We start from the raw sequence: 20,447 nt of genomic DNA, 5'->3' as shown, positions 1-20,447 counted from the left end.
TCTCGACGCGCCGCACAGGCCCGCCCATGCAAGTGATCATAACGTGCCCATCCTAATGAAACAAATGAAAAAAAGTTGTGTGGTGCATCGACGTTCTCGTATTGATTGGGGCCCCCACGTTACCCTTGAAACACTCGCGTTGTCGCTCGAACGTTGAATGCATCCGTTCAATCAATGCAATACGTCTCAGGCGGCTTTCCCGCTGAATGAGTCGCACTTCAAGGGCTTCACGGCGGTCCATTAAGCCCACGTACAACGAGGACGCGTTCTCCCTGGAGCGCCCGATCGCTTATGCCGTGCCCAGTTTTTGATGCTGATCGCGAGGACTCGGGAACTGAGACTGGGATCAAAACCCGCACTGCGTCTCGGCATGCTGCCGCCCCCTTCGCATGGGAGGGACCGGGTAACAACTGAGGATAGGATAGGACACAACAATCGTGCATCGTAAATAGCTCAGACCTGGCCCGGGCTGCCCTCGCGCCTTGCCCCGGCCGGCTGCCACGCGCTACGGCGCCATCCTTTCAGAGGAGGAAGCACGACTCGATGCGGAAACGTTAGCCTATTATCTTTTCCCTTCCCTTGAGGAGCGAGAGCGAGGGGACAGGGCGCAAGTCAAATGGCAACTTGTTAATAGCAATGGCAAATGGCAAACGCCAAATTGACTCCGCACGCGCACCGCACACAGCGTACGTCTCTTGTTGGCCGTGGCCGCGTTGCGTTCACACCCCAGTTTTATTTATTTTTTCCTCGCCTTCTCTTTCCCTTCAACTCTCCCTCGCACACTCACTCGGCGAATCCTCTGTATCTTAATTGCTGCTTCTTGCGTTCTATGACCCCGTTCTGTCAGCGGTGCTGTTGAGTTGTCACGCTACACAAAGTTTGTTTTGCCACGAGCTTATCTTGATTCAATTTCAGGGGATCTTCCCTCCGCTTTTGATTGATGCCGCCGCCACCACCACCAGCCATTTCAATTTCACTGGCAGCTGCCTGGAGGGGAGGTGAGCCAACAATACCCGATCTGCGAGAACGGTGGGCTCTTTCCTCTTTCCAACAAGCAGCTGGGGGTGTCCGATCGAGTCGAGTTTTCGAGAGCCGATGCGCTCCTCCCTCGCCTCGATCGAGCCCAATACCCTGGTTGTGGTGCGCGTACAGGATTGTGGCGCGCATAAATTGCTCACCGCCATCCGCGTTGTGGCACTCTGAACAAAGGAGGCTCAAGGAAGCCTTTCCGCCCGGCGTGCTCGCCCGTCACTATGCACGGAGGCAAATAATAATCATAATTTTTTGCACAGCACGCGCATCGCGCCGTGCGGGACATGTCTGGTCCCTGCGCCTCATTGCGGTGCCACCAACCTATTCATTGACGTAATGGGTCAAAGTTGGGCCCTTAGTGCGAGTCCAAGTCCTGGTAGCCGGGCTAGTCTGTTTCTGTTGTACATAACAATAAAAAGAAAAAAGAAAAAGAAAAAAGAGTCCTGACGTCCGTCCGACACATCACGGACGGGCGCCCGCTACGTCGTTCAAAACCGAAACGGTCGACATTACGACGTATTCAGTGCAATCGAAAAACTGAGATCTGTGCGTTTACGAGAGGTTTTTTTGACCGCAGCAACCGACATCTGAATCAGGCACATGTTGGTGCTCGGGCTCGGAGGCCTCGGAGATTGAGCGAGCAGTGTTGTCATCTTCTTCCGTTTCCCGCTGGCCCAGGGCCGCATCAGGGTAGCTAACCAGTAAAGAGGAGATGGGGAGGCAGGAATACATCATACCACTTCTTCGAAGGGCGTCAAACCGTGATTTCTCGGGATATGGGGAGCTTCGCCGTGGCCTGCGTGTCTCCACGCGTTGTCTGGGTGCAGACGCAAATCAGCCTGCACGGCCTGTCGAGAGGTCAGATTGCGCATCTGTGATTCATTGTCCAGGGCGTCTATGTACGAGAACGAGATAAGCGTGGCGTATGGGCAGTCGCCCACCTTCCCCCGGATCCGGCCCCGCGAGGCCCAGCGTTGCTCGTTTCTGTACGAAGGAGTTCCGTCGGCAAAGAGTTGACCCGGTGGTTGCGTCCACAAGGAGCACCTATGTCATATGCCCGCCACTGATCTGAGCGTGGGCCTGACAAAAGGTCGACCGACCGGCTATTCGGTCGGCATTTATGGGCGGCTGTCAGGGACCCTCCGCAGATCCTTGGCTGTTGGGGATGGAGACGCGAGATGAAGATCTGTCTTCGGTGGTATTTCTCCAGCCAATTCATCGTGATACGTTGCTATTGCGTATGTATGCATATATGCGCGTGCATACAATCGGCAGGGAAGCGCGGGCCGCGGTAACGCGCCGGTCGGTACAGAGTCCATCAGGGTTTGGGCGGCAAGTTGGCTTGTGACCTGGGCAAAAAAGGATACGGGTATGCGTCATTAGCTGCGGCTTATGGTTATGGACGGAGTTTGAGACGTGCGCAGGGTGCCCGGTGTGCCACCACTGGCGAGCAGACAAGTGGCACCGCACCTTCTGTCGCTATTAGATGACGAAACCGGAGCACGAATCTATTCAGAATGGCAGTGAATGGATGCAAAAAATCCCACCTCGAAGAAGGCCAACGGAGGCCGCGAGAACATCTGCATGATTGGTGACAACGGCTGAAGTCGTCATGTACACGGAACGGGTGTAGAGGGCTCGTAGAATGTCTGACTTTCATCAAAGGAGCGTGTCGAGTTGGATGTCCTCAATAGGCTTAACGCACCTTTTGCTCCTGATCCCAACAACTCAACTCAAGTGAGGAGACGTCCGAGCTGAAAGAAGGAGAAAAATAGGCGCCCGTTCTGGCCTGCCACTGTGTACGGCGCTGACATAATGGATTTCCAAAATAGGCAAGTGAGCAGTTTGCTTTCCCCTCTGTTTGGTGGCAGGGCGTCGTCGGTCAGGCAGCCTGTGTCCTGCCCGCACGACATCCTCACCCCCCCAGCCGCCAACCGCACACAGCAGCAGGAGCACCAGCAGAGTCCAGGAGATCTTGCTGTCTGTTTCTGTGGCTGAAATACCCCCTAATCTCCAGTCCGACTACCCGCAGCCAACCCCGGAAGAAGCGCGTGCGCTGAAGCAGCGTTCGCTCTCTGCTTGCAGTTATATCGCCTTTACGCGAGCCTATGGGAAGCTATGTCAAGATCAACAAATCTCCTCGACGCGCCTCGGTCCCGCCCCCCGCCGCCTCCTCTGCGCACGCAGAAGACTAGTGCAAACACTCCTTTGGTCCTCGCGGGTACTGCCAACACCAGCAACCAGTCACTCCTTTACGACCTCCCCACACCTACATCGCCCCTTGGCACCACCACAAGATCAGCCATCACATCGCCTACCTCCCCGTCCTTCCCGTCCGGCCCGAACGCCAAACGCAGGTCTGCCCTCCCGTCTCCGGCTCGGAAACGCAACAGCACGCCGCTGGGCGTATCCAGGTCCGACCTCGAAAAGTTTGCAGAACACTGCCGAGCATGGTGCGCAGCACAATCTCATTACGCCCTACTATCTATTAACATCAATCCGTTCCTTGTTCATTCCCGTTCATTCCCGTTCTCCCCGACGCGCCCGCAGGTACTTTAACCAAGATGAGCTCGCGGGGCGCAAGATGACCCAGACGCTCGCGGAGCTGCCACCCTCCCACAAAGCACCCTATACCCGTCTGCAGGCCTCCATCAGGTCCTCGTTTCACGCGAGCGTCAACGCCCGCAGGCATGCCGAATTTCAGGCCCACATCTCGGCGACACAGCCCGGTGCATCGCTGCCCGCGCACCTGCGTGCGGATCCTGCCAGCCCAGCCGCAAGGAAGGAGCGGTTTGATCGCTGGGACCGATTCGTGCGGACGTGGTGCACCGCCGGTATTCCGGGCACCAAGCCGTTCTTCGAGGCTCTCTGGGCCATGATGCGTCTGCAGGTTGTTCCTGAGAATCTCGGCGGCGCAGGGGAAAGCCGAATACAATGGGAGTTCGACGACGCAGTCTTCAAGGAAGCGGCGTAAGTTGCCCTTGTGCGCTGAGCAACGATGAGATTCATAGCTGACGTCTCTGTCTTCTGACATTCAGTGGCAAAGAATTCATGCTGGAAGCCATCGATGTCCTCAAAGGAGTGCGTTCTTTTATTCTTGAAAACTATGTTGTGCAAGTTGTTCTCATCACTGCGTAAAAAGGTTTTAGCATTCGAAGAAGTACAGAACTCCAGGTCCGCCGCCAATTGTGACGGGCTGGCAGATCCCCTCCTCCACTCGCGGTCTCGATCCCAACCTATGCCTGTGAAAGAAAGGTCTCCGACGCGAAATCCGCCGCCCGTCATGCTCTCAAAGCGTGGACGCGCTCCAAGCGACCCTTTCTTGGACATGCCTACTCCAGGTCTCTCGCACTCCCTCTCGTCTGCCTCGTCGCAGTCCTCGGGCGCCACGCCTCCCCTGCCAGCAACCAATGGCGACGGAGCCGATGACAAAGTCCGAGCGCTGTATGCGGCGTCGTCCCCGCAGGTCTCGACTACTGAGCCCGAGGTGGATAATCTGTCCCCGCTGCGATCAGACTTCGCGAGCGGAGACTCCGAAGAACAGTTCTTACGTACTTGGACCGCGCCCGACCTCTGCAACCCCGAATTCCTGTCCTTGCTCTCCGTCTTTCCGCCGTTCATCACTCGCCGCCCGTTGCCGCGTTTTCCCGTCTCGACGGGGCGTGTCCCCGATCTCGAGGAAGGCGAGGACGAGCGAGAGGGGAAAGAGATCCGCTTTGGTACTGGATGCATGTGGGTCGGCTCAAAGGCTCGCAGCGACGGATGGAAAGGAGACTGGTGGTCCAGGTTTGTTCTCTGGTGGCGCAAACTTTTCTGTTAGACCTGTAGGCTCCGTCTCGTTCGGACTTTTCTGCATCTGTCTCGAACATCAAAGATACGTCCATTGTACACTCCTCCCGCACATCAGACTCGCGACTCTGGCATACAGTACATACATACCCTTCCTTTGTTTCTATCTTTTTCTTTACTTTACACAGGCAGAATATGTTGCAAGACGTATTTCTGTTATGTTATTTAAGTCGGTTTCCTTATTCTTTTACCCCATTCGCATTCAGCGCTGATTTGTTCTTTCTTCCACTTTGAGAGAAGATCACCGGACTACTACTCGCGATACATCTTGGTCTTTCGAATTTCAGGGGGCTTGGTTTACATAAAGGGTTTGTTTTAGTCGCTCGTTATTTATTCAATCCACGCCGCCGCGCAAAACTCTAACGGTTCGAATATTCGTCCGTGTGAACTCTGAAGGTCCATGTGCGTTCGTCGTGCAGACACAGATTCACCCACTTGCGATCGCGGACCTGCCGCATCCTCTTGCCTACCCCGATTTCCGTGCGCTCACACCCGCCTTTTCGCTTCACCGATACGTCTCAGGATTGCTTCGCAATTCAAAAGCCTGTCGGGAAGGTCTGCCGAGCGAGTGAGCGAATTCCTCGTTTTGCGTTTTGCGCTCATTTTAGGCTTTTCACTACCTAGTACTGGGCCCGGGCCACGAGATTTGCCCTTTAGGGTTTACGCTTTCCACGCGATGTGGAGTATCTGCGCTCCCGGCCGGGGTGCGAGGCTCGAGAGCTGAAAGGGGGCCATCTCACGATATGTCAATCCGTGAGTGCGCATGGGCTCGTGCTTCGAGTTCCGTTCCTGACGACGACTGCGACGCTTTTATCATAGGATGCAGGACGCCGCTGGCGGCTAGGACGGGTACACGGCTGGAAGCGGTTGAAGCCGAGTTAGCCTATCTGAAGCTTGCATATGCGTCGCTCGACCCCCGTGTGATGCGCCACCGCGTCGGAGACTGCGAGTGGTCGTAAGGGTGGATGAAGATAAGATGGCGACATGCTTATCATTAAGAGTCGGCGAGAGGCGTGCTTATGGGCCATCTGGGCTGGCGGGGCCCTTGGGAACCGCGAAGCTAACTTTGTGTTCACAGAGTACTGCCAGAAGGGACGGCGATAGGGTGATCTTAAACTTCGCCCCGCACGTGCGCTGCGAACCCTGCAGCCGTGGCCCGTCGCTTCGACAGGCTCCGCGAAAGTTCGAAGGCAAGTACTTTGTTTGTAATCATGGCCCGTTGGGTAAATGGCCGAGCCACTGACGTTTTAGCTCCAAGGGTGCAACTAGGGCCTGGTCGCTGGATCGAGAACGTCGCGGCTGCTTTACTGGACGTATCACCTTTCCTTGAGGGGATGCCGGGGATTTCACTCGCGAAGCGTCGCGGTTGGAAAACGGCACACACTACGTAGGTTGTGCCCCCGTTTGGCCCATCAGCAAATCATGAAATGGGCGTGGCGGTATGATTTCATTTTTGCGGACGTTGAATCTGGTGCTCATCTGTTACGGCAGCGGTTCAGGCTGTCGCTGGCTCTGATGGACGTGGCTGTCAGCGCATGCGGCACTCGTGCTATATTCATTCATATAGAACAGATATGCCACTATTGGCACTGTCAAGGGCGCATCATCGAGGCCAAAAATACGGTGCGTTACGTATGTCTCTGTTGCGACAAGTGCACGTTATCTTTGATACTCTACTGTCCTCTCATCTTCTCCCTCGATAACCGCGGTGTTTGACACTGACACTGATGTTCATCTCTGTATACATGTCGACGGTGCTCGGTGCGTGTTGATGACGACAAGCCAATCCGGACAGCCTCAGAAGACGTGTTTGCTCGAATGTATTGCTGCAGGGTGTGGATTTCGCCTTCCTGCGCAGCTGGCGTGGAAAACGGCGGCCGCCCGTCCCATGCTTTGACCTTCCGTCCCTGACCACTCTGCCCCGAAGCGCGTCTTAGATGATACCATGTGCTCGCAAGCAGATGGGATAAGCACTCTCGTAATCGTTACTCCTCTCTCTCCTACACTGGTATAACGTCAGCACGCTTTCCGGAACATTGCGGCTCGAAAGAAAGAATAGCAACACATCTACATTGGAACGAGCAGAGGATCTTCTTAGTGTCCACATGGACCCAAGAGCCTTCCACTGGCGCATGGAAAATGAGTTCCGTGCGAGGGCGTAGTATTCGCTCCAGGAAGTTCAACAAGCTGGTGGCGTCATGGAAGAACCATTAACGTGCCTAATACGTTATCGAGGCGTTGTGTACCTCTGCCCCGACTCACCGGAGGTATGGAGATGGTGCACGAAGTGTGTGCGAGGCCGCGCAGGCCCGGGCCGGCTGAAGCTTTCTCCTCGCTCTTGCCCGTAGCAGTGCTGCCCTTCGGTTCCTGGACCTCAACGCTGGGTAAAGGTCGACTCGAACGCTAACGCATCAATCTCGTGTCATACCAAACTCGGAGAACAGAGTTGTCAGGTATGTCTATTTCTGCGATCATCAGGAGATGAGGCTACCGACGTAAATCAGGGCTTGATTGGCTTGGCCTTTCTTTGCCTACCCATTTACTCCGCAGCAATGATTCTGAATCCTCCATTGTTTCGCCGAGAATGTAGGCATGGGCGTGGTCAGCTGCAGCGGTCGAATCATCGTTAGCGCCGCCGACAAAAGATGCTTCTAATTTTCCCAGACATCAATAATTCACGAACCTCGGTGGTACTCCAGGCCGGCGTATAACTAGGAAAAAGTCGGGCTGACGCCTTCATTGCGAATCAAAATCTATTGAGACTTGCATCTATCGGCGTTTTTCCTGAGACCACAATCTTCATCAAGACGAATGTACGGTACAATTGAATTGAAGCAAGAAGCAGAAGACTCGGCTGCCTAGACGCGTGCAATATTGCCTCATTATATTATGATCATACTGTTTCCATTTTCTGGCATCTCCGTTGCAGTCGGGTTTCGCAGCCAGTTATGCTGTTATTTGAGCACGGTCATTGGCTAAACCACTCCTTATTCATTCCGAGTCTTAATCCCATGTGCGCAGGAGATTATCATCGTGGCGTAGACAACGTCAGTGGCAACTACTCCATACCAGGGCCGCAAGATAGGCGCGTAGAGCAATATGGAAACAAATACGACTCGATGTGCTCTCAGCTTCCGGGCCGCAAGCATGAGCTGCGATGCTATTAAACGAAAAACCGGAATGTCAGCGCCACTCGATGCTAAGCGCTGATCCTCGAACGTTTAGAATGATTTCCCAGTCCGCCCTGCGAGATCATGAGTACGTGTGCGCTTTGATGTCTACGAGTTCCTTCCGAAGTTTTAGGGTGATCACGAGCCCGATTTATCTGGTGGAGTGTGTAGAGTTAGCGCACAGACGGCAAGGGACGGCCTGGAAATCCTTTAGCCTCTCCCTCAATGTGCAGGAAATACAAATACCTCAACCCAGTCTGGGGTCAGGCGGTTGCGTCCAAGAACACTGTTTCCCCGACGTTTGAGCTCTGCCCCATTTTCTTGTCTTCTCGGCGGTGACAGCACCGTGCGGTGTCCCTTATGTTCTTACTGAAGCCGCGATGTCGAATCGGTCATTCCGCCGTACTTGAGCAAAGGAAAGTAACGGTGAAAAATAGGCAGAATCATTCAAGGGTGAGCAATCCGACCTATTTTGGATGAGCACAAGACTAGGACTTCCATCAACGGAAGAATAATTGTCTATGCCTTCCAAGCGCATTCACGGGCAATATCCATGAAGCGGTTGCGTCTTGCCCGAGGGTTGTGGCAGAATGCATGAGTGGGTCAACTCTGCTTAGCTGTAAGCCTGCGTACATGGTTTTTGAGACACACCGTCCAATCTGAGAAAACCTAATTCTCATCTGAGTGAATAGACGACCGTTATGAACGCGATCGCACGTCGTGGTATGTTCTTCTATAGGAAAGACAAAGAAATTAAAATGAAAAACATTTTCTGGCATCACTCGGTCGCTTTCATGTTACTCACCTCAGTGCGGCTCGATGTACACCGCCAGTACACATCCAAATTTCCACTGGTGACACTGCGATCCGTTAGGGTGCTGTCGATGTTTTGAAGAGACCGAATCTAAGAAATGTCGACGACAGAAAATGTCAACGACTCTGATAGACTCTTATCTCCATTCTGCTCACTACTGACACGGTCTGCATGGCAGAGAACGCCATCCACAGGCGATGCTCGGGTGACTGAGTAACATTGACGAAGTTGTAGATTGAGTGCTCCGTCGGTCACTCTTCCACCCGGCGGGTAGCTAAGGGGCCGTTGCGACCGCATCTGCGCACAATCGCAAAGGCGGGCGTAGATCGGCTGTGACAATGCGTCTGAGATCACCGAGCAACACAGGAGTCTCCGAGACAGGACATGAAACAACGCCCATTAGTTGTTGTCCGCAGGGACTACCCCACAAGATGAAGGCACGGATGAGCCTTCCGGAGTCTTTGAACGTGGGACGGCACCGTAGAACGATCGCAGAAAATCCCAAACGTAGAAAGAGGCCCCAGAATGAAAAGACGTGCCACGAAGCGCATCTGACCTGTCTCCATTGCAAAATCGCCGCAGCCTCAGAAGGGTTGAGAATAAGATCCAGCGCTTCGATGTGCAGGACGCAGAAGCTGAAACTGACGGAGCTTACACGGTGGTCCAAGAGAAGAACAAGAACGACGCGCTACACGACCTCAAGAATCGAGAAAAGGCAAGAAAGGACCTGGGTACGGCGACTTAATCGTGCCCACAACGTTAGCATCAGATTTCTCGAAAAATAGGTTATCGCACCTCGCAGAACCAACAACAAGGGTAAACCGACAGTTGAACATTCCCAACGTACGTATCCCTTTGCATCAGTCCCAGGGCGAGGGGTCTGAGTCAGGCTAAGGCGAAGATGGATACGACGATTTGCACACGCAAAACGCATAATTCAAAAGTGGATCTGATCACAGAAGAACGTGGGTCAACGCACTGCAATTCATACCTCTTGACTGATGAACGTTAAAGCCAAACAACGGCCCTCGGAGCCAAGGGGAGAACCTAGACGGTAGACCAAGGAGCCATATCGAGGACAAGAAGAAAAGGACCGGAAAGAGTAGGCGTTTCCCAAACCCTCACAGCATGATAGTGGCATCGTGCCATGTCAACGTACACACGCCCAACTGCGAACGGCGTCCGTGTGCAGAGGGAATGAGGAGGATAAGCGGGGTTCCAGAGGTTGCCCCAGCGATACTGTAGCAGTTGCCCCGCATGGTCTTTCTGGTGCTTCGGGATTACGTCTGAGAACCGCTGGCCACGGACTTATTTCAGTCTATGACACGCCCCGTCGTAAAGTGCACGTCGCTCGAGGTGACAACATATTTGGATATTGGTGAATCCTATCTGCGGATGCGATCGGGTGAAAAACTTTTGTACAGCGTATGGTTGCATTCATATTCAAGTTGGCATCAGCAGGCGGAACGTCGCCGCTTTATTAAGTACATCAGAAGGAGTCAGGCGCACGAACACAGGGGACAAACGAGTGGTAAATCACTAGAAACAAGAGGTTCAGATCAGTTCCTAGATTTACAGTATGAGCGTACCAAGGGTTTTTATTGTGTTCCAAAAACAGAAGGGGATAAGGTGTTGAATATGAGTCACAGCTGCAAGACCAATGGGATAATGTCGCGAGAAATCAAGGCAGCGCTCGAAGAGGCTCGTCGGGATCTGCTGCGTTTCCGTCACTGTCAGTCATCTTTAGTCCCGCAAGTGTGTTCGTCAGCTCTGCGACTCGGCGGGCCTCGATGCCTGCGACGTCCCGGTAGTGGGTCAAGTTCTGCTGGGCGACTTGAAGACAAGCCTCTAGAGTCTCTATCATCATTGCGCGAACTTGAAGTGTAGAGCCGGCGACAATACTAGTAGCAGATATAGTGTTATTGAGTTCTTGTGGAGGATGGAGGATGTGGGCTGCGGTCTGTTGAGGTGTGAGTTCGGAGTCAGCACCCAATATATGTATCGAAGCATTAGAGACTCGACGTATGGTCGTACTCACCCCTTCAATTTCCTTCTTAGTGTCAGGATGGCCGTCACTGTTGTTACTAGTAAGCCTCGTCTCGCGTACTGCGAGGTTCGCGTTCAAACTGTCACATCTACCAGTCGATTTGCCTTTATTTCCCTTCTTGGTGCTGCGTACAATACTCGGAGTCTGCACGTCCCTCATCGACACGTCGGTATTCTCTGTGTGGACACGTTCTTCAACGCTGCTCAGCCCTGACCTCGCGCTCGCGCTCGTGCGGTTGTATCGAGCAGTTCGGAGGCTAACACCTAGTACACCGTCCGACCCATTGCTCACACCTTCATTGATTGTGGAGTTACGCTTCAGAAGGGTTTCCTGGTTTCGCGGCAGTTGCAACGAATCCATATGCAAAGACGCAAGGTCGGGGAAAGAGCACGGCAGTCGCGGCATTGTATTGATATCCATGTCTGTGTCAAGATCATCGGACAAGGAGCATGGAGCGCCCGCTAAGATGAGCGAGATGTCGTTATCTTGAGCCCCATCATGGACGTCGGAGTCTAGCGACAGCCTCGGGTACGCGCCTGGAAGCTTCTTCTGCCTCTCTAAAGCTGATCGTGTGTTGGGACCAGGGGCAGTAGTGCGATCGCTTACGTCCGAACCCAGTACTTGTACCGGCTTTGCTGTCTCAATGTTTCCACGTTTAGGCTGGAACATGGGAAGACTCGAGGCAGCGCGGGCTCCGACGTCGAAAATCGTCTGAGCGTCGCGGACGACGAGAAACTCCCTGCGAGCAACGGCAGGCGCAGCACTAATGGGGGGATCATCTAAGGTGGCAGGAACAGCCATATAGGCTGCAGTATTGGTGGTTGTGTTTGAACCTCGCCCGGCGGCGCCAGCAATCCCCTCTTCCTCGGCCTTTTGCAGCATGGCCAGCCGCGCGGCACGCCCCTCAGGCGTCCGCTTGCTCGGCGTCTGGTTGAGGCTACCATTCACGGAGGACGCGCGCGTACGCGACGCGGCGGTGATGGTGCTTGCGGGGGTCTTATCAGCAGTGGATATACTTTGTGGATGCTCCTGAGGCTGTCGAGGCTTCCGCGGCGAGGTGCGTGTGCCAACGGTCTTTGACACAGGGTGCTGGGCCTTGTCCATGTTGGCACTCTTGGGCATAGAGGGTGTACAGGGCGCTTGTTCATTAACATCGAGTGTGGCGCTGACGTTATCACAGCCTCGAGGCACACCAAGAGGAATCGGAACATCAACGTAATCTTCACGGTCCTGGGATGGACTATGTGCTGAGAGCTGCAGCTCATGTCGATGCGATGAGTTGTCGCCATCCGACTCGGACGAAGTAGGCGGCAAGCCAAAGAAGGAGTTTGACCGAGGCCCTGCTGAACCTGGCTGGGCTTCCACCTTCACCCGGCGGTGTACGCGCGGTGGGTAGCTGTAGCTTTGCTCTGATATATTATCGTCAGCGTAAGAGGATTTTTCTGACGCCGCCAGTGCAGGCGTATAAGAGGAGGGTTTCGAAGAGGCCGGAGCAGGCGGCCGAGAGTTGGACTGAGTTTGAGGGGGAGGGGGAGAGTGGGGATGCGTCTGAGTCTGCGGATCCGGGTGAGATTGAGCATTAGCCTGAGCCTGAGCCTGAGTCTGAGCTCGGGTTTGAACCCGAGTTTGAGCTAGAGTTTGAACATTCGACGAGGGGGTAGCCGATGCCTGCAATTCCGAGTCCATTTTGGCGTTAGTGGTGACTCCGGTGAAATCTTGCCGAGTGAGCTCGTCTGCCCTAACTACACATGAAAATCGAGATGGCACAGCGTCAACCTACGCGATGAAGAATCTGAAACGTAGCTTGAGGTGCCTACCCAGAAATTTACACTGTCTCGAGTAGTTCCCAGGTTGAACGCGTGGACAGACGTAAAACGCCCTGTTCAATCGAAGCGCGGCCCAGCATACGTCAGCGCCGTTTGATGTTCTTCTCGCCTCTCGAAGACGTGTCATAACGGGAGGAAACAAGAGGACACACCTTCCAGACTTGTTTACAGTCCTATAGGCTGGTTCTCCGTGCTGGCAAACTGGCACTATGGCGTTGCCACCATCATCTGGATTGGATCTTGGTTGAACAGTGGAAGGTTCTTGGCCCGCTGGGGCTATCATCTGGGCCTTTCAAATAAAAATTTCAGGAACGGGAGAGTCGGACGTGCGCGTGAAATTTGAGACGACAGGACAAGGAGGACGAAACAACTTGCACTTAGAGGGAAATGGTGGGAGAGGAAGGAGAAAGATGTGATTGTCAGAGCACGGCACCATGTTATTGTGAATCGAGTTCATCTTCTCGGTGGGAACACCTTGTCCATCTCCGTGGATGTATTTTAACGACGCCGCCCACTGTGAGACTGTGGTCAGATTCGGGAAGAGGTTAGAGTCTGCTGACTAGTAGAAAACAAGCTTAAGGATAGATGGGGACCGAGAACATTCATAGTATCTGTGACGGAGATGAACTTTGAACTTGAAGCATGTGGAAAGGATGGAGAGAAGGTAGGTCTGATCCGAGTCCTAGGCTCGCGAAGTTTGATATCAGCTATCATGGCCCGTAAACCTTCTCAGTCCGATGTTCGTGAGCACCATAGCTTTCATTAAATGAGTCTTCGGTCTCCATTTACATCGAGCAATCGACGACCGCGCCTTGCGAGTTCCTCTGCAGTCCGCATCAGTATCGTACACCGCTCGTCGCCGGACACCTCGTCGCCCTGGTCGCTTCAAGCCTCAAGCTTCAAACCGTCTCTCCAGGTTCGCGATCCTCTCCTGCAGCAGCATAATCTCCTCCCTGCCGCGCTCCATATCGCGCATCTGCATCGTCGCGCCCTGGGGTCGGCTCTCTCCGACGCCATCCATCATCGCGCCCCCGTCGACGGGCCTCCGGGTCGCGGCGGCAGCCACACGCCGCAGGCCGTCGACCTCCCGCGTCAGCTGCGCGACGCGCGCCTCGAGGTCCGAGACGGCTGAGCGCAGGTCCGCGTTCTCGCCTGTGAGCGCGCTGTTGCACGCCGTGCGCGCGTTCACGCTCGATTGGGTGGCGCGCAGCATGCGCTCGAGATTCTCGAGGTACCCGGATGCGTCGAGCGCCTGTAGGGTGCGCAGGGCGGCGAGGATGTGTGCGCCTGGGTCTTCGGGGCCCGGACTGGATGAGTCAGGTGGAGCATTGGAAAGAGCGGAGGGATCAGGCGTGGGCGACGGGTGGAAGAGGGGGGCTGCGATCTGCACGCACGACACTCGTCAGTACTCATGTCGTTCAAAGTAGAGCGACGAAATGTATACCTTGCCACTGCTCTGCTCCTCGGTATACCCATCCCACCCCGGGTCGGCGCTCATCTCGCGCTCCATGATGTTCGCGTTCGTCCTCCTGGCGCTTTGCTTCTCTCTTTCCCGCTCCTTGCCCTTCCCCTTGTTTCTCGCACCAGACGCCATATGCTTCGCCCCCCGCGCCGCACTCGGGCTCTCGACCACGTCCATCGGCCAGCCCTGGTCTATCTCCTCGTCCTCGCTCCCCTCCGCGCGCGGCTGCTCCCGAAGCCTGCTCGGGCCCGCTCTGGCGTTCGAGCCTTGATTGACATTGGCCCCGCCTCTGCCTCTAGCCCGAGTTCCGTTGGACCGGTGCCCCGTATCAGGCGGGGTCATCAGCCCAGCACCACCTCCGCCGCCAGCGCCTTGTGCGTCCCCGCCGTTCGCGAGCCTGCGGCGCTTCGTCGGGCTCTTGTTCAACGTCGATGCATTCTCCGGGATGGAGAAGCCAACGAGAGAGCGCTGCGGGCGCCGCGGCGAGTCCTCCCCGTCCGCGTCTGCGCCCATGTCCAGCGGCGCGGTCTCGTACCCCTCCGCGGTGGTCTCGTACGATGTCTCGTGCCCCGCTAAGAAATCGTGCTCCGTCTCCATCTCCATTCCTTGCCCCTGCCCCTGCCCCTGCTCACGCTCTCGCCCCATGGCACGAGGCGGGTAACCCGGCGACTCGATCTGCGACAGCCTCGGATACAGCCCCGCGCCGCGACGCCCCTGTCCGCGCTCGGGCGGCGTCGGCGGCGGATACATCGTCACGAGCTCCACCTCTGCCTCCGCCTCGTCCCGCTCGTTCTCCGCGCCCGCGCTGAACCCCAGCGCCTCGGGATCAAGGTTAAGCTCGTGGTCGGCGTTAGCGTTGGCCCTGTTGAGCCTGGCATCACCGCCAGTCTCGCGCTCGCGCTCGGGATCGGGCGACGCAGGGCCGAGAATGGCGTCCAGGTCGGGCGCGCTGCTCGCCTGCGAGAGCGTGTGTGAGAGTGTCTGAGAGTGAGAATGCGGGTCCGAGTTCTGCGTATGCGGCTCTGCGTTCGTCTGGCGAGGTCCGGGTGGTGCCGGTCTTCCCTGCGCCTGCGCCTGCGCCTGCGCTCTGGGCTTCGGCCGGAACGCGGGCGGACTCGGCCCTGGTGGGGCCTCGTCGAAGATGGTGGGCTCGTCGCCGAAAAGGAGACCCCGGGTTCTGGCGTTGTTCGATGTTGAGGGCGGGGGTGGAGCCTGGGGACCGTTGTCGGCGGGACCGTTAGATGGGCCTGCGGCGTGGTTCGTGTCCGTCTGGCGAGGCGAGCGCGGTCTCTTCTGCGGCGATGTGCGCATCGGGCTGGGATCCGGTAGCTGATTGGGCTGGTTGGCTTGGTTGGCGGGAGGTCTCGTGGAGCCGGCTACTGGCTGAGGTTGAGGTGCGTTCTGCACGGGTACCATTTGGGCGGGTCTGAAGCGTGATGATGAGCCGGCGTTGGGATTTACGCTGGCGCTAGCATTGGCATTGGTGTTGGCACCGGGGTCAGCAGACTGCTGCCCCAACCCCAGCCCCGCCTGACCGAACACGCTAGCCGCAGGCCCCGGCTGTGCCCCCGCCGTGGCAGCCGTGGTATTTGCAGCAGCGGCAGCAGCGACACCGGAACCGTCCCCAGCAGCAGCCCGCCTCGCCTCCTCCTCGGCCTTCTGCAGCAGGGCCAACCGCGCAGCACGCCCCTCGGGCGTCCGCTTGCTCGGCGTCTGGCTGAGACTGAGATGACCATTCCCGGAGCGCGCAAGCGTGCGCTGCGCGACGGGCGTCACGGGCGCTGCGTTGCTGGGGCGCGGGAAGGGCACGATGGTGCTCGCGGAGGTGGTGCTCGCGTTAGCGGGAAGCGGATTCCCTCCAACAGGCGCAGGCGGCGGCGGAACCTGCTGCAATTCCGGCCCGGATCCCGGCCCCGACCCCGATGCCTGACCCAGACCCTGACTTTGCGTCGGCGGCGGCGGCACCGCCTGCGCCTCGTGCAGCGGCAGATCCACCTCGCTCTGCGCAGGCGTCTCTGGCAGCCCGAAGAACGAGTTCGCGTTCGAGCTCACTGCCGTTTCCTGGCTCTCGTCCTGGGTCTGGCCTGCGCCCTGGGCACGTGGTGGTCGGACGGGCGAGCTGGGCTGCGTCGGCACGGGCGGAGGGTGCATGTTGGTGTTGTTGTTCATGTCTGTGTCTGTGTCTGGTTCTGTGTAGGGATCGTCCTGTGTTGGTGCTGTGTCTGTGCGGGTGGTGATAGGGGGCGGGGCGCGCGTGCGGGAGGGTGGCTGTGGCTGGGGAGGATAGGTGTGGTTTTGATAGGTCGCAGAGCTGGATGCTGCCGCACGGGTAGCCGGCGCTGGCGCTTGGGGATGATGAGAGGCTGGAGTGAAGCGCGGACTCTCAGGCTGAGCTGGAGCTGGAACTGGATATCGGGGTGGGGGTGAAGGCGCTTGTGCCTGTGGCTGAGACGCAGGAAGATTCTGTTGCCCTTGTTCTTGTTCGTCCTTCAGAGTCCCCGGCGGCGCAGGCAGACCGTCTCTCCACACTAGTGTCATTTGGGAGCACGAGAGCCAGCCAGTCAGCCTCGCACGATCAGATACGTATTATACGCACCCCAGAACTTGCACTGAGCCGAGCCGTCCCTGGCGCACCTGTAGAATACCCTGTGCGGATGGCCTGATTAGCGCTCGCTCTTTCCCACCTCCCACTCGCCGAACGTAAAGCCCGGGTCGCACCGAGTACGTGAGCTGCTAGCAGTGGTAGCTCGTGGCACGCACAAGCGCACGAGGGAGAGAGACAGATGTAGAAACACACCTATCGGGGTTCGCAGCCGTATGCGACACGAGCCTGCGGGCGCGCTCGCCGTGGAAGCAGACGACCTCGCCGTCGACGACCGGGTTCGCGGAGTGTTGGGTGGGCGCTGGCGCGGCGGAGGTGGACATTCACGGGTGTGTCGGTCAGTAACTAACAGCTAGCTGGTTCACCGTCTGTTCTTCTTCTGGATTTCGGTTCTGCGGTTCGATATTAATCAAGGAAGATTGAAAGAGAGATATGGCAGTTAATAGTGATAGCTCAGATGAGAGGGGGTTCAGATAAGCAGGCGGTCCCAGGGTCCAGAGAGAGCAGGCTGTTCGAGTTGATTGTCGGGGATAGGCAGGCCTGAGCGCTTGCGCCGTGCGAGTGTACAGAAGGCTTTGGGGTCAGCTGCCCGAAGCGCTTATGATTCTGTGTTAAGATGTTAGAGTATGTGAAGGACACAGGTATCGCTCTGGTGCTCGTCGGGCAGAGGACGGGAAATCCGGGGAAGAGGACGACGATGATGATGCATTGATGTCCGGCCCCTGAGTCGCCCACTGACCATCTCCACGTGGCGATGGGGTTAGGGTCGGCGATCTCCTCGTGCGCGTCTGTCCTCGTCTACTTGCAAGTCCCTAACCACGTCCGTCGCGAGTCTCACTTCCTCGCCGGACTACGAAAAGATTCACATTATATATACAGCAAAGCCACGATGCCCTCCATCACCCCCGCCGACCCCACCATAACCACGCACACGCGCTTCCTCCCCGCACCCGACCCCTCGCTCCCGGGCCTCGCAGTGCACATTACCGCGCTCACAGGCTCATACATGATCTGGGCCGGCACCTCTTCCCACACCCCTCAAAATTCAACTCAACCACGATCGGCGACGGCATCGATGCTGCAGGCGGGACCGGGCGGCGCGCTCATGGAGCCCGACCAGGATCTGGACGGGGACGACGGTGGCGCGGACGCGGACGCGGAAGCGCGCAAGAAAGCAGACGAGCGCGCAGCTGTGGAGCGCGCGATGTCGGGCGGGCTTGTTGCGCGGGACTGGGCGTGCGCGATGCCGCCTGCGGGAGCGGTATGTCTTTGTCTTGTTCTTTCCCCCCCTGTCCTGTTCTCGGATGGTGGGGAGTGCAGTATATGCGTGCTAATGATGATCTTGTTTGTTTTTTGAATTTAGCGCGCTGAGAGCGCGGCGACGTCGCTGTTCCGTTCGTCGAGCTCGGATGTTGCGTTTGGGATGGCGCAGCGGTTTGGTACGTCATTCTTTCTCCTTTGTTTTGTTGGCTTTTTACGACCTTTGGCAAATTGTATCTTCCTTCGACTCTCTTCTGATTATATGCGCATCTCACGCCTACTCTCTTACGATTGTGTGGCTGTATGCGTGCATTTCATTCCATCTCGCCATCTTCGAATTCGCGACACAATCGTATTAACCGATACACTGTACCAGCTCGCCGCACACAAAAGCAGATCTTCCTCTCGATCGACGTCCCACCGGCATTCATGAGTGCCGGGAGCAACAGCTCCTCGCTCCTTCTGCGCCTCGAGCGCGGCATCATCGACTTGCTCAAGGAAATTGAAGCGTCCAGCTGAATCGCAACACCCGAGACGTTAAGCGGAAACGCGGTGGTCGGCTAACTGGAGGAAAAGTCGAGAAGCATCTTCGTTTCACTTCACTTTGCGGTTACCGGTCATCAGTGCCATGGGGACTGCATACACTGATATAGACGGTGATCATGCATGCATCTGTGCCTGGCCCTGAGTTCTCCTTGGACTTGGACGGTCGGCGCGTTTCGAGACTCGAGCATATACGCTGAGCACTCGGCGGCCTGTGTGACCGGGCTTTGGACCTTGATTTGACGTTATCTAGGCGCAGATCGATAGCCGAGCCAAGGATAAGGAGGGCGGCGATGCGAGTGTTCGTGTGCTCATGACTGCGTTGGTGCCGGTTGATGGTGGCTCCGGACTCTTCAAGGGTCAGTACTTAGACCTCGAAGGAGGAAGGCTCGTGGACTATGGGTCATGGGGCTTTCATTCTTTACGCTACTTGCACAATTCACAAACGGATATGTATCGTTGCGTCGGTCAGATGTTTTAGCTTGGTGACTGTTGAAACGTTGAAACGTTGGCTGGATCAATGTGGTGCTCTGGGCGGCGATTCGGAGTTGGATGGGGATGGCTTGGAAGCGAGGAAGGTGCCGCGAGTGTGAGGCTAGAGATGCCGGTGTTGATGAATCATGCGTTGCGTCGCTTTTTGCGTACTGACACGTTGAGGGGGACAGATATTTTTGAAGGGACCAATGGACTTTTGCAAGAAATGGAGGGGCTGCGGATTCAGAGGAGAAGCGAATACGGAGTCAAGGGAACAGGACACATGTTCGTGCCACCTGGCATTTGTTGCAAATCAGCGGCAACATAAGCAGGTCGATGACAGGAGGTCTATCGGTGGTGTCTGCTGTGTTTTCGCAGTGGATGGTGGACACTAGAATAGGACGAAAGAAAGGAGAGAGTGTGCGATATTCGATCGATTGCCTCCCCTTAAGCGTGTTTGTGTTTTCGTGTGGGCACTGTCCTGCATCCGCCACAGGCAGACACTACTGACGTCTCCTCACAACAGCCCCTTTGAGAGAACAGCACCCACGATCCTTTCCTTTCTTCCTCCCGCCCTCGTTGACGTCGCCTGCATCCGGCGATGAGCAGCGAACCAGAGCTGGCCTACATGAGCAACGCGAACGACGACTTCGACCTCCCCCGCTGGCAGACCCACCAGCACCAGCCCATCGACCCCCTCTCATCCTCGCAGGCAGCCCACGCAGCAGCCAGAGCATCCTACCTCTACCCGCCCCAGGGCCAGCCCCAACCCCAGTCCCAGAATCAGCAGCAACAGTTCGCTTCAGCCCCACAGCAGGCCCAGGGCCAGGGACAGCAGCAGCAAGGCCAGCTCCCGCTCCAGACCCAGCTCACAGGCGGCCACAGCCACAGCCAGTCGCCCCAGCGATACAACACCACCGCCGGCACAGCCCCCCGCCCCCCGCGCATCGCCCAGCTCGTCGACGAGCAGGGCCCGTACGCACCCCAGCACCATCTCCAGGGCGGCGGCGCACCCAGCATCGGCGTCGCCATCGGTGGACCCGGACCGCCCCCGCCGCTCTCGCGCAGCGCGTCGCTCAACAGCGCCGCCGGTGTTGGCGTGGGGTCGGCGACGTCGCCCTCGTCGGGCAAGACTGCGAGGAGACACCACCAGCCGGAGGACCTCGAGCCGTATCCGCCGATGAGCGGTGCGTTTGCGGATGCGCATGCCCATCCGCACGGACACGGGCACGGGCACTCGTCGCCGATGACCTCGCCGCGCAACGTCGGTGGGGGCGGCCCGCCGGCTGTGAACCCGTCGCTCTACCCTGGCTCTGTCGGCCATCACTCGGGCGCGAGCGGGAGCAGCTTGGGCAGTATGGGCGGCGC

General features: G+C 57.0%; 4 protein-coding genes across 4 annotated transcripts; 2 read left to right on the top strand and 2 right to left on the bottom strand.

Moving 5' to 3' along the window:
• Nucleotides 1–1,973: 1,973 nt before the first annotated feature.
• Nucleotides 1,974–2,775, bottom strand: CONPUDRAFT_142910 (uncharacterized protein). Its single transcript, XM_007768527.1, has 3 exons — nt 2,580–2,775; nt 2,503–2,511; nt 1,974–2,381 (listed from the first exon to the last, which is right to left on the bottom strand). Exons 1-3 carry the CDS (start codon nt 2,616–2,618, stop codon nt 2,151–2,153), a joined length of 279 nt encoding a protein of 92 aa, XP_007766717.1. The 5' UTR covers nt 2,619–2,775; the 3' UTR covers nt 1,974–2,150.
• Nucleotides 2,776–2,961: 186 nt separating this feature from the next.
• Nucleotides 2,962–5,121, top strand: CONPUDRAFT_101043 (uncharacterized protein). Its single transcript, XM_007768526.1, has 4 exons — nt 2,962–3,485; nt 3,583–4,002; nt 4,071–4,113; nt 4,175–5,121. The coding sequence occupies exons 1-4, from the start codon at nt 3,151–3,153 to the stop codon at nt 4,850–4,852; spliced, it is 1,476 nt and encodes a 491-aa protein (XP_007766716.1). The 5' UTR covers nt 2,962–3,150; the 3' UTR covers nt 4,853–5,121.
• Nucleotides 5,122–12,391: 7,270 nt separating this feature from the next.
• CONPUDRAFT_163814 (uncharacterized protein) lies at nt 12,392–17,477 on the bottom strand. The gene is made up of 6 exons (XM_007768525.1): nt 16,998–17,477; nt 16,797–16,846; nt 14,183–16,728; nt 12,891–14,122; nt 12,730–12,791; nt 12,392–12,654 (listed from the first exon to the last, which is right to left on the bottom strand). Exons 1-4 carry the CDS (start codon nt 17,123–17,125, stop codon nt 13,631–13,633), a joined length of 3,216 nt encoding a protein of 1,071 aa, XP_007766715.1. The 5' UTR covers nt 17,126–17,477; the 3' UTR covers nt 12,392–12,654; nt 12,730–12,791; nt 12,891–13,630.
• A 214-nt stretch (nt 17,478–17,691) lies between these two features.
• On the top strand, nt 17,692–19,176 carry CONPUDRAFT_163813 (uncharacterized protein; the record flags this gene model as incomplete). The annotated part of the gene is made up of 3 exons (XM_007768524.1): nt 17,692–18,063; nt 18,166–18,241; nt 18,439–19,176. The coding sequence occupies 3 exons, from the start codon at nt 17,692–17,694 to the stop codon at nt 18,579–18,581; spliced, it is 591 nt and encodes a 196-aa protein (XP_007766714.1). The 3' UTR covers nt 18,582–19,176.
• Between the last annotated feature and the right edge of the window lie 1,271 nt (nt 19,177–20,447).

Source organism: Coniophora puteana (genome assembly GCF_000271625.1).
Source record: "Coniophora puteana RWD-64-598 SS2 unplaced genomic scaffold CONPUscaffold_4, whole genome shotgun sequence".
In the NCBI taxonomy this organism is placed as follows: Eukaryota; Fungi; Basidiomycota; class Agaricomycetes; order Boletales; family Coniophoraceae; genus Coniophora; species Coniophora puteana.
This window is presented reverse-complemented; position numbering and strand designations above follow the sequence as displayed.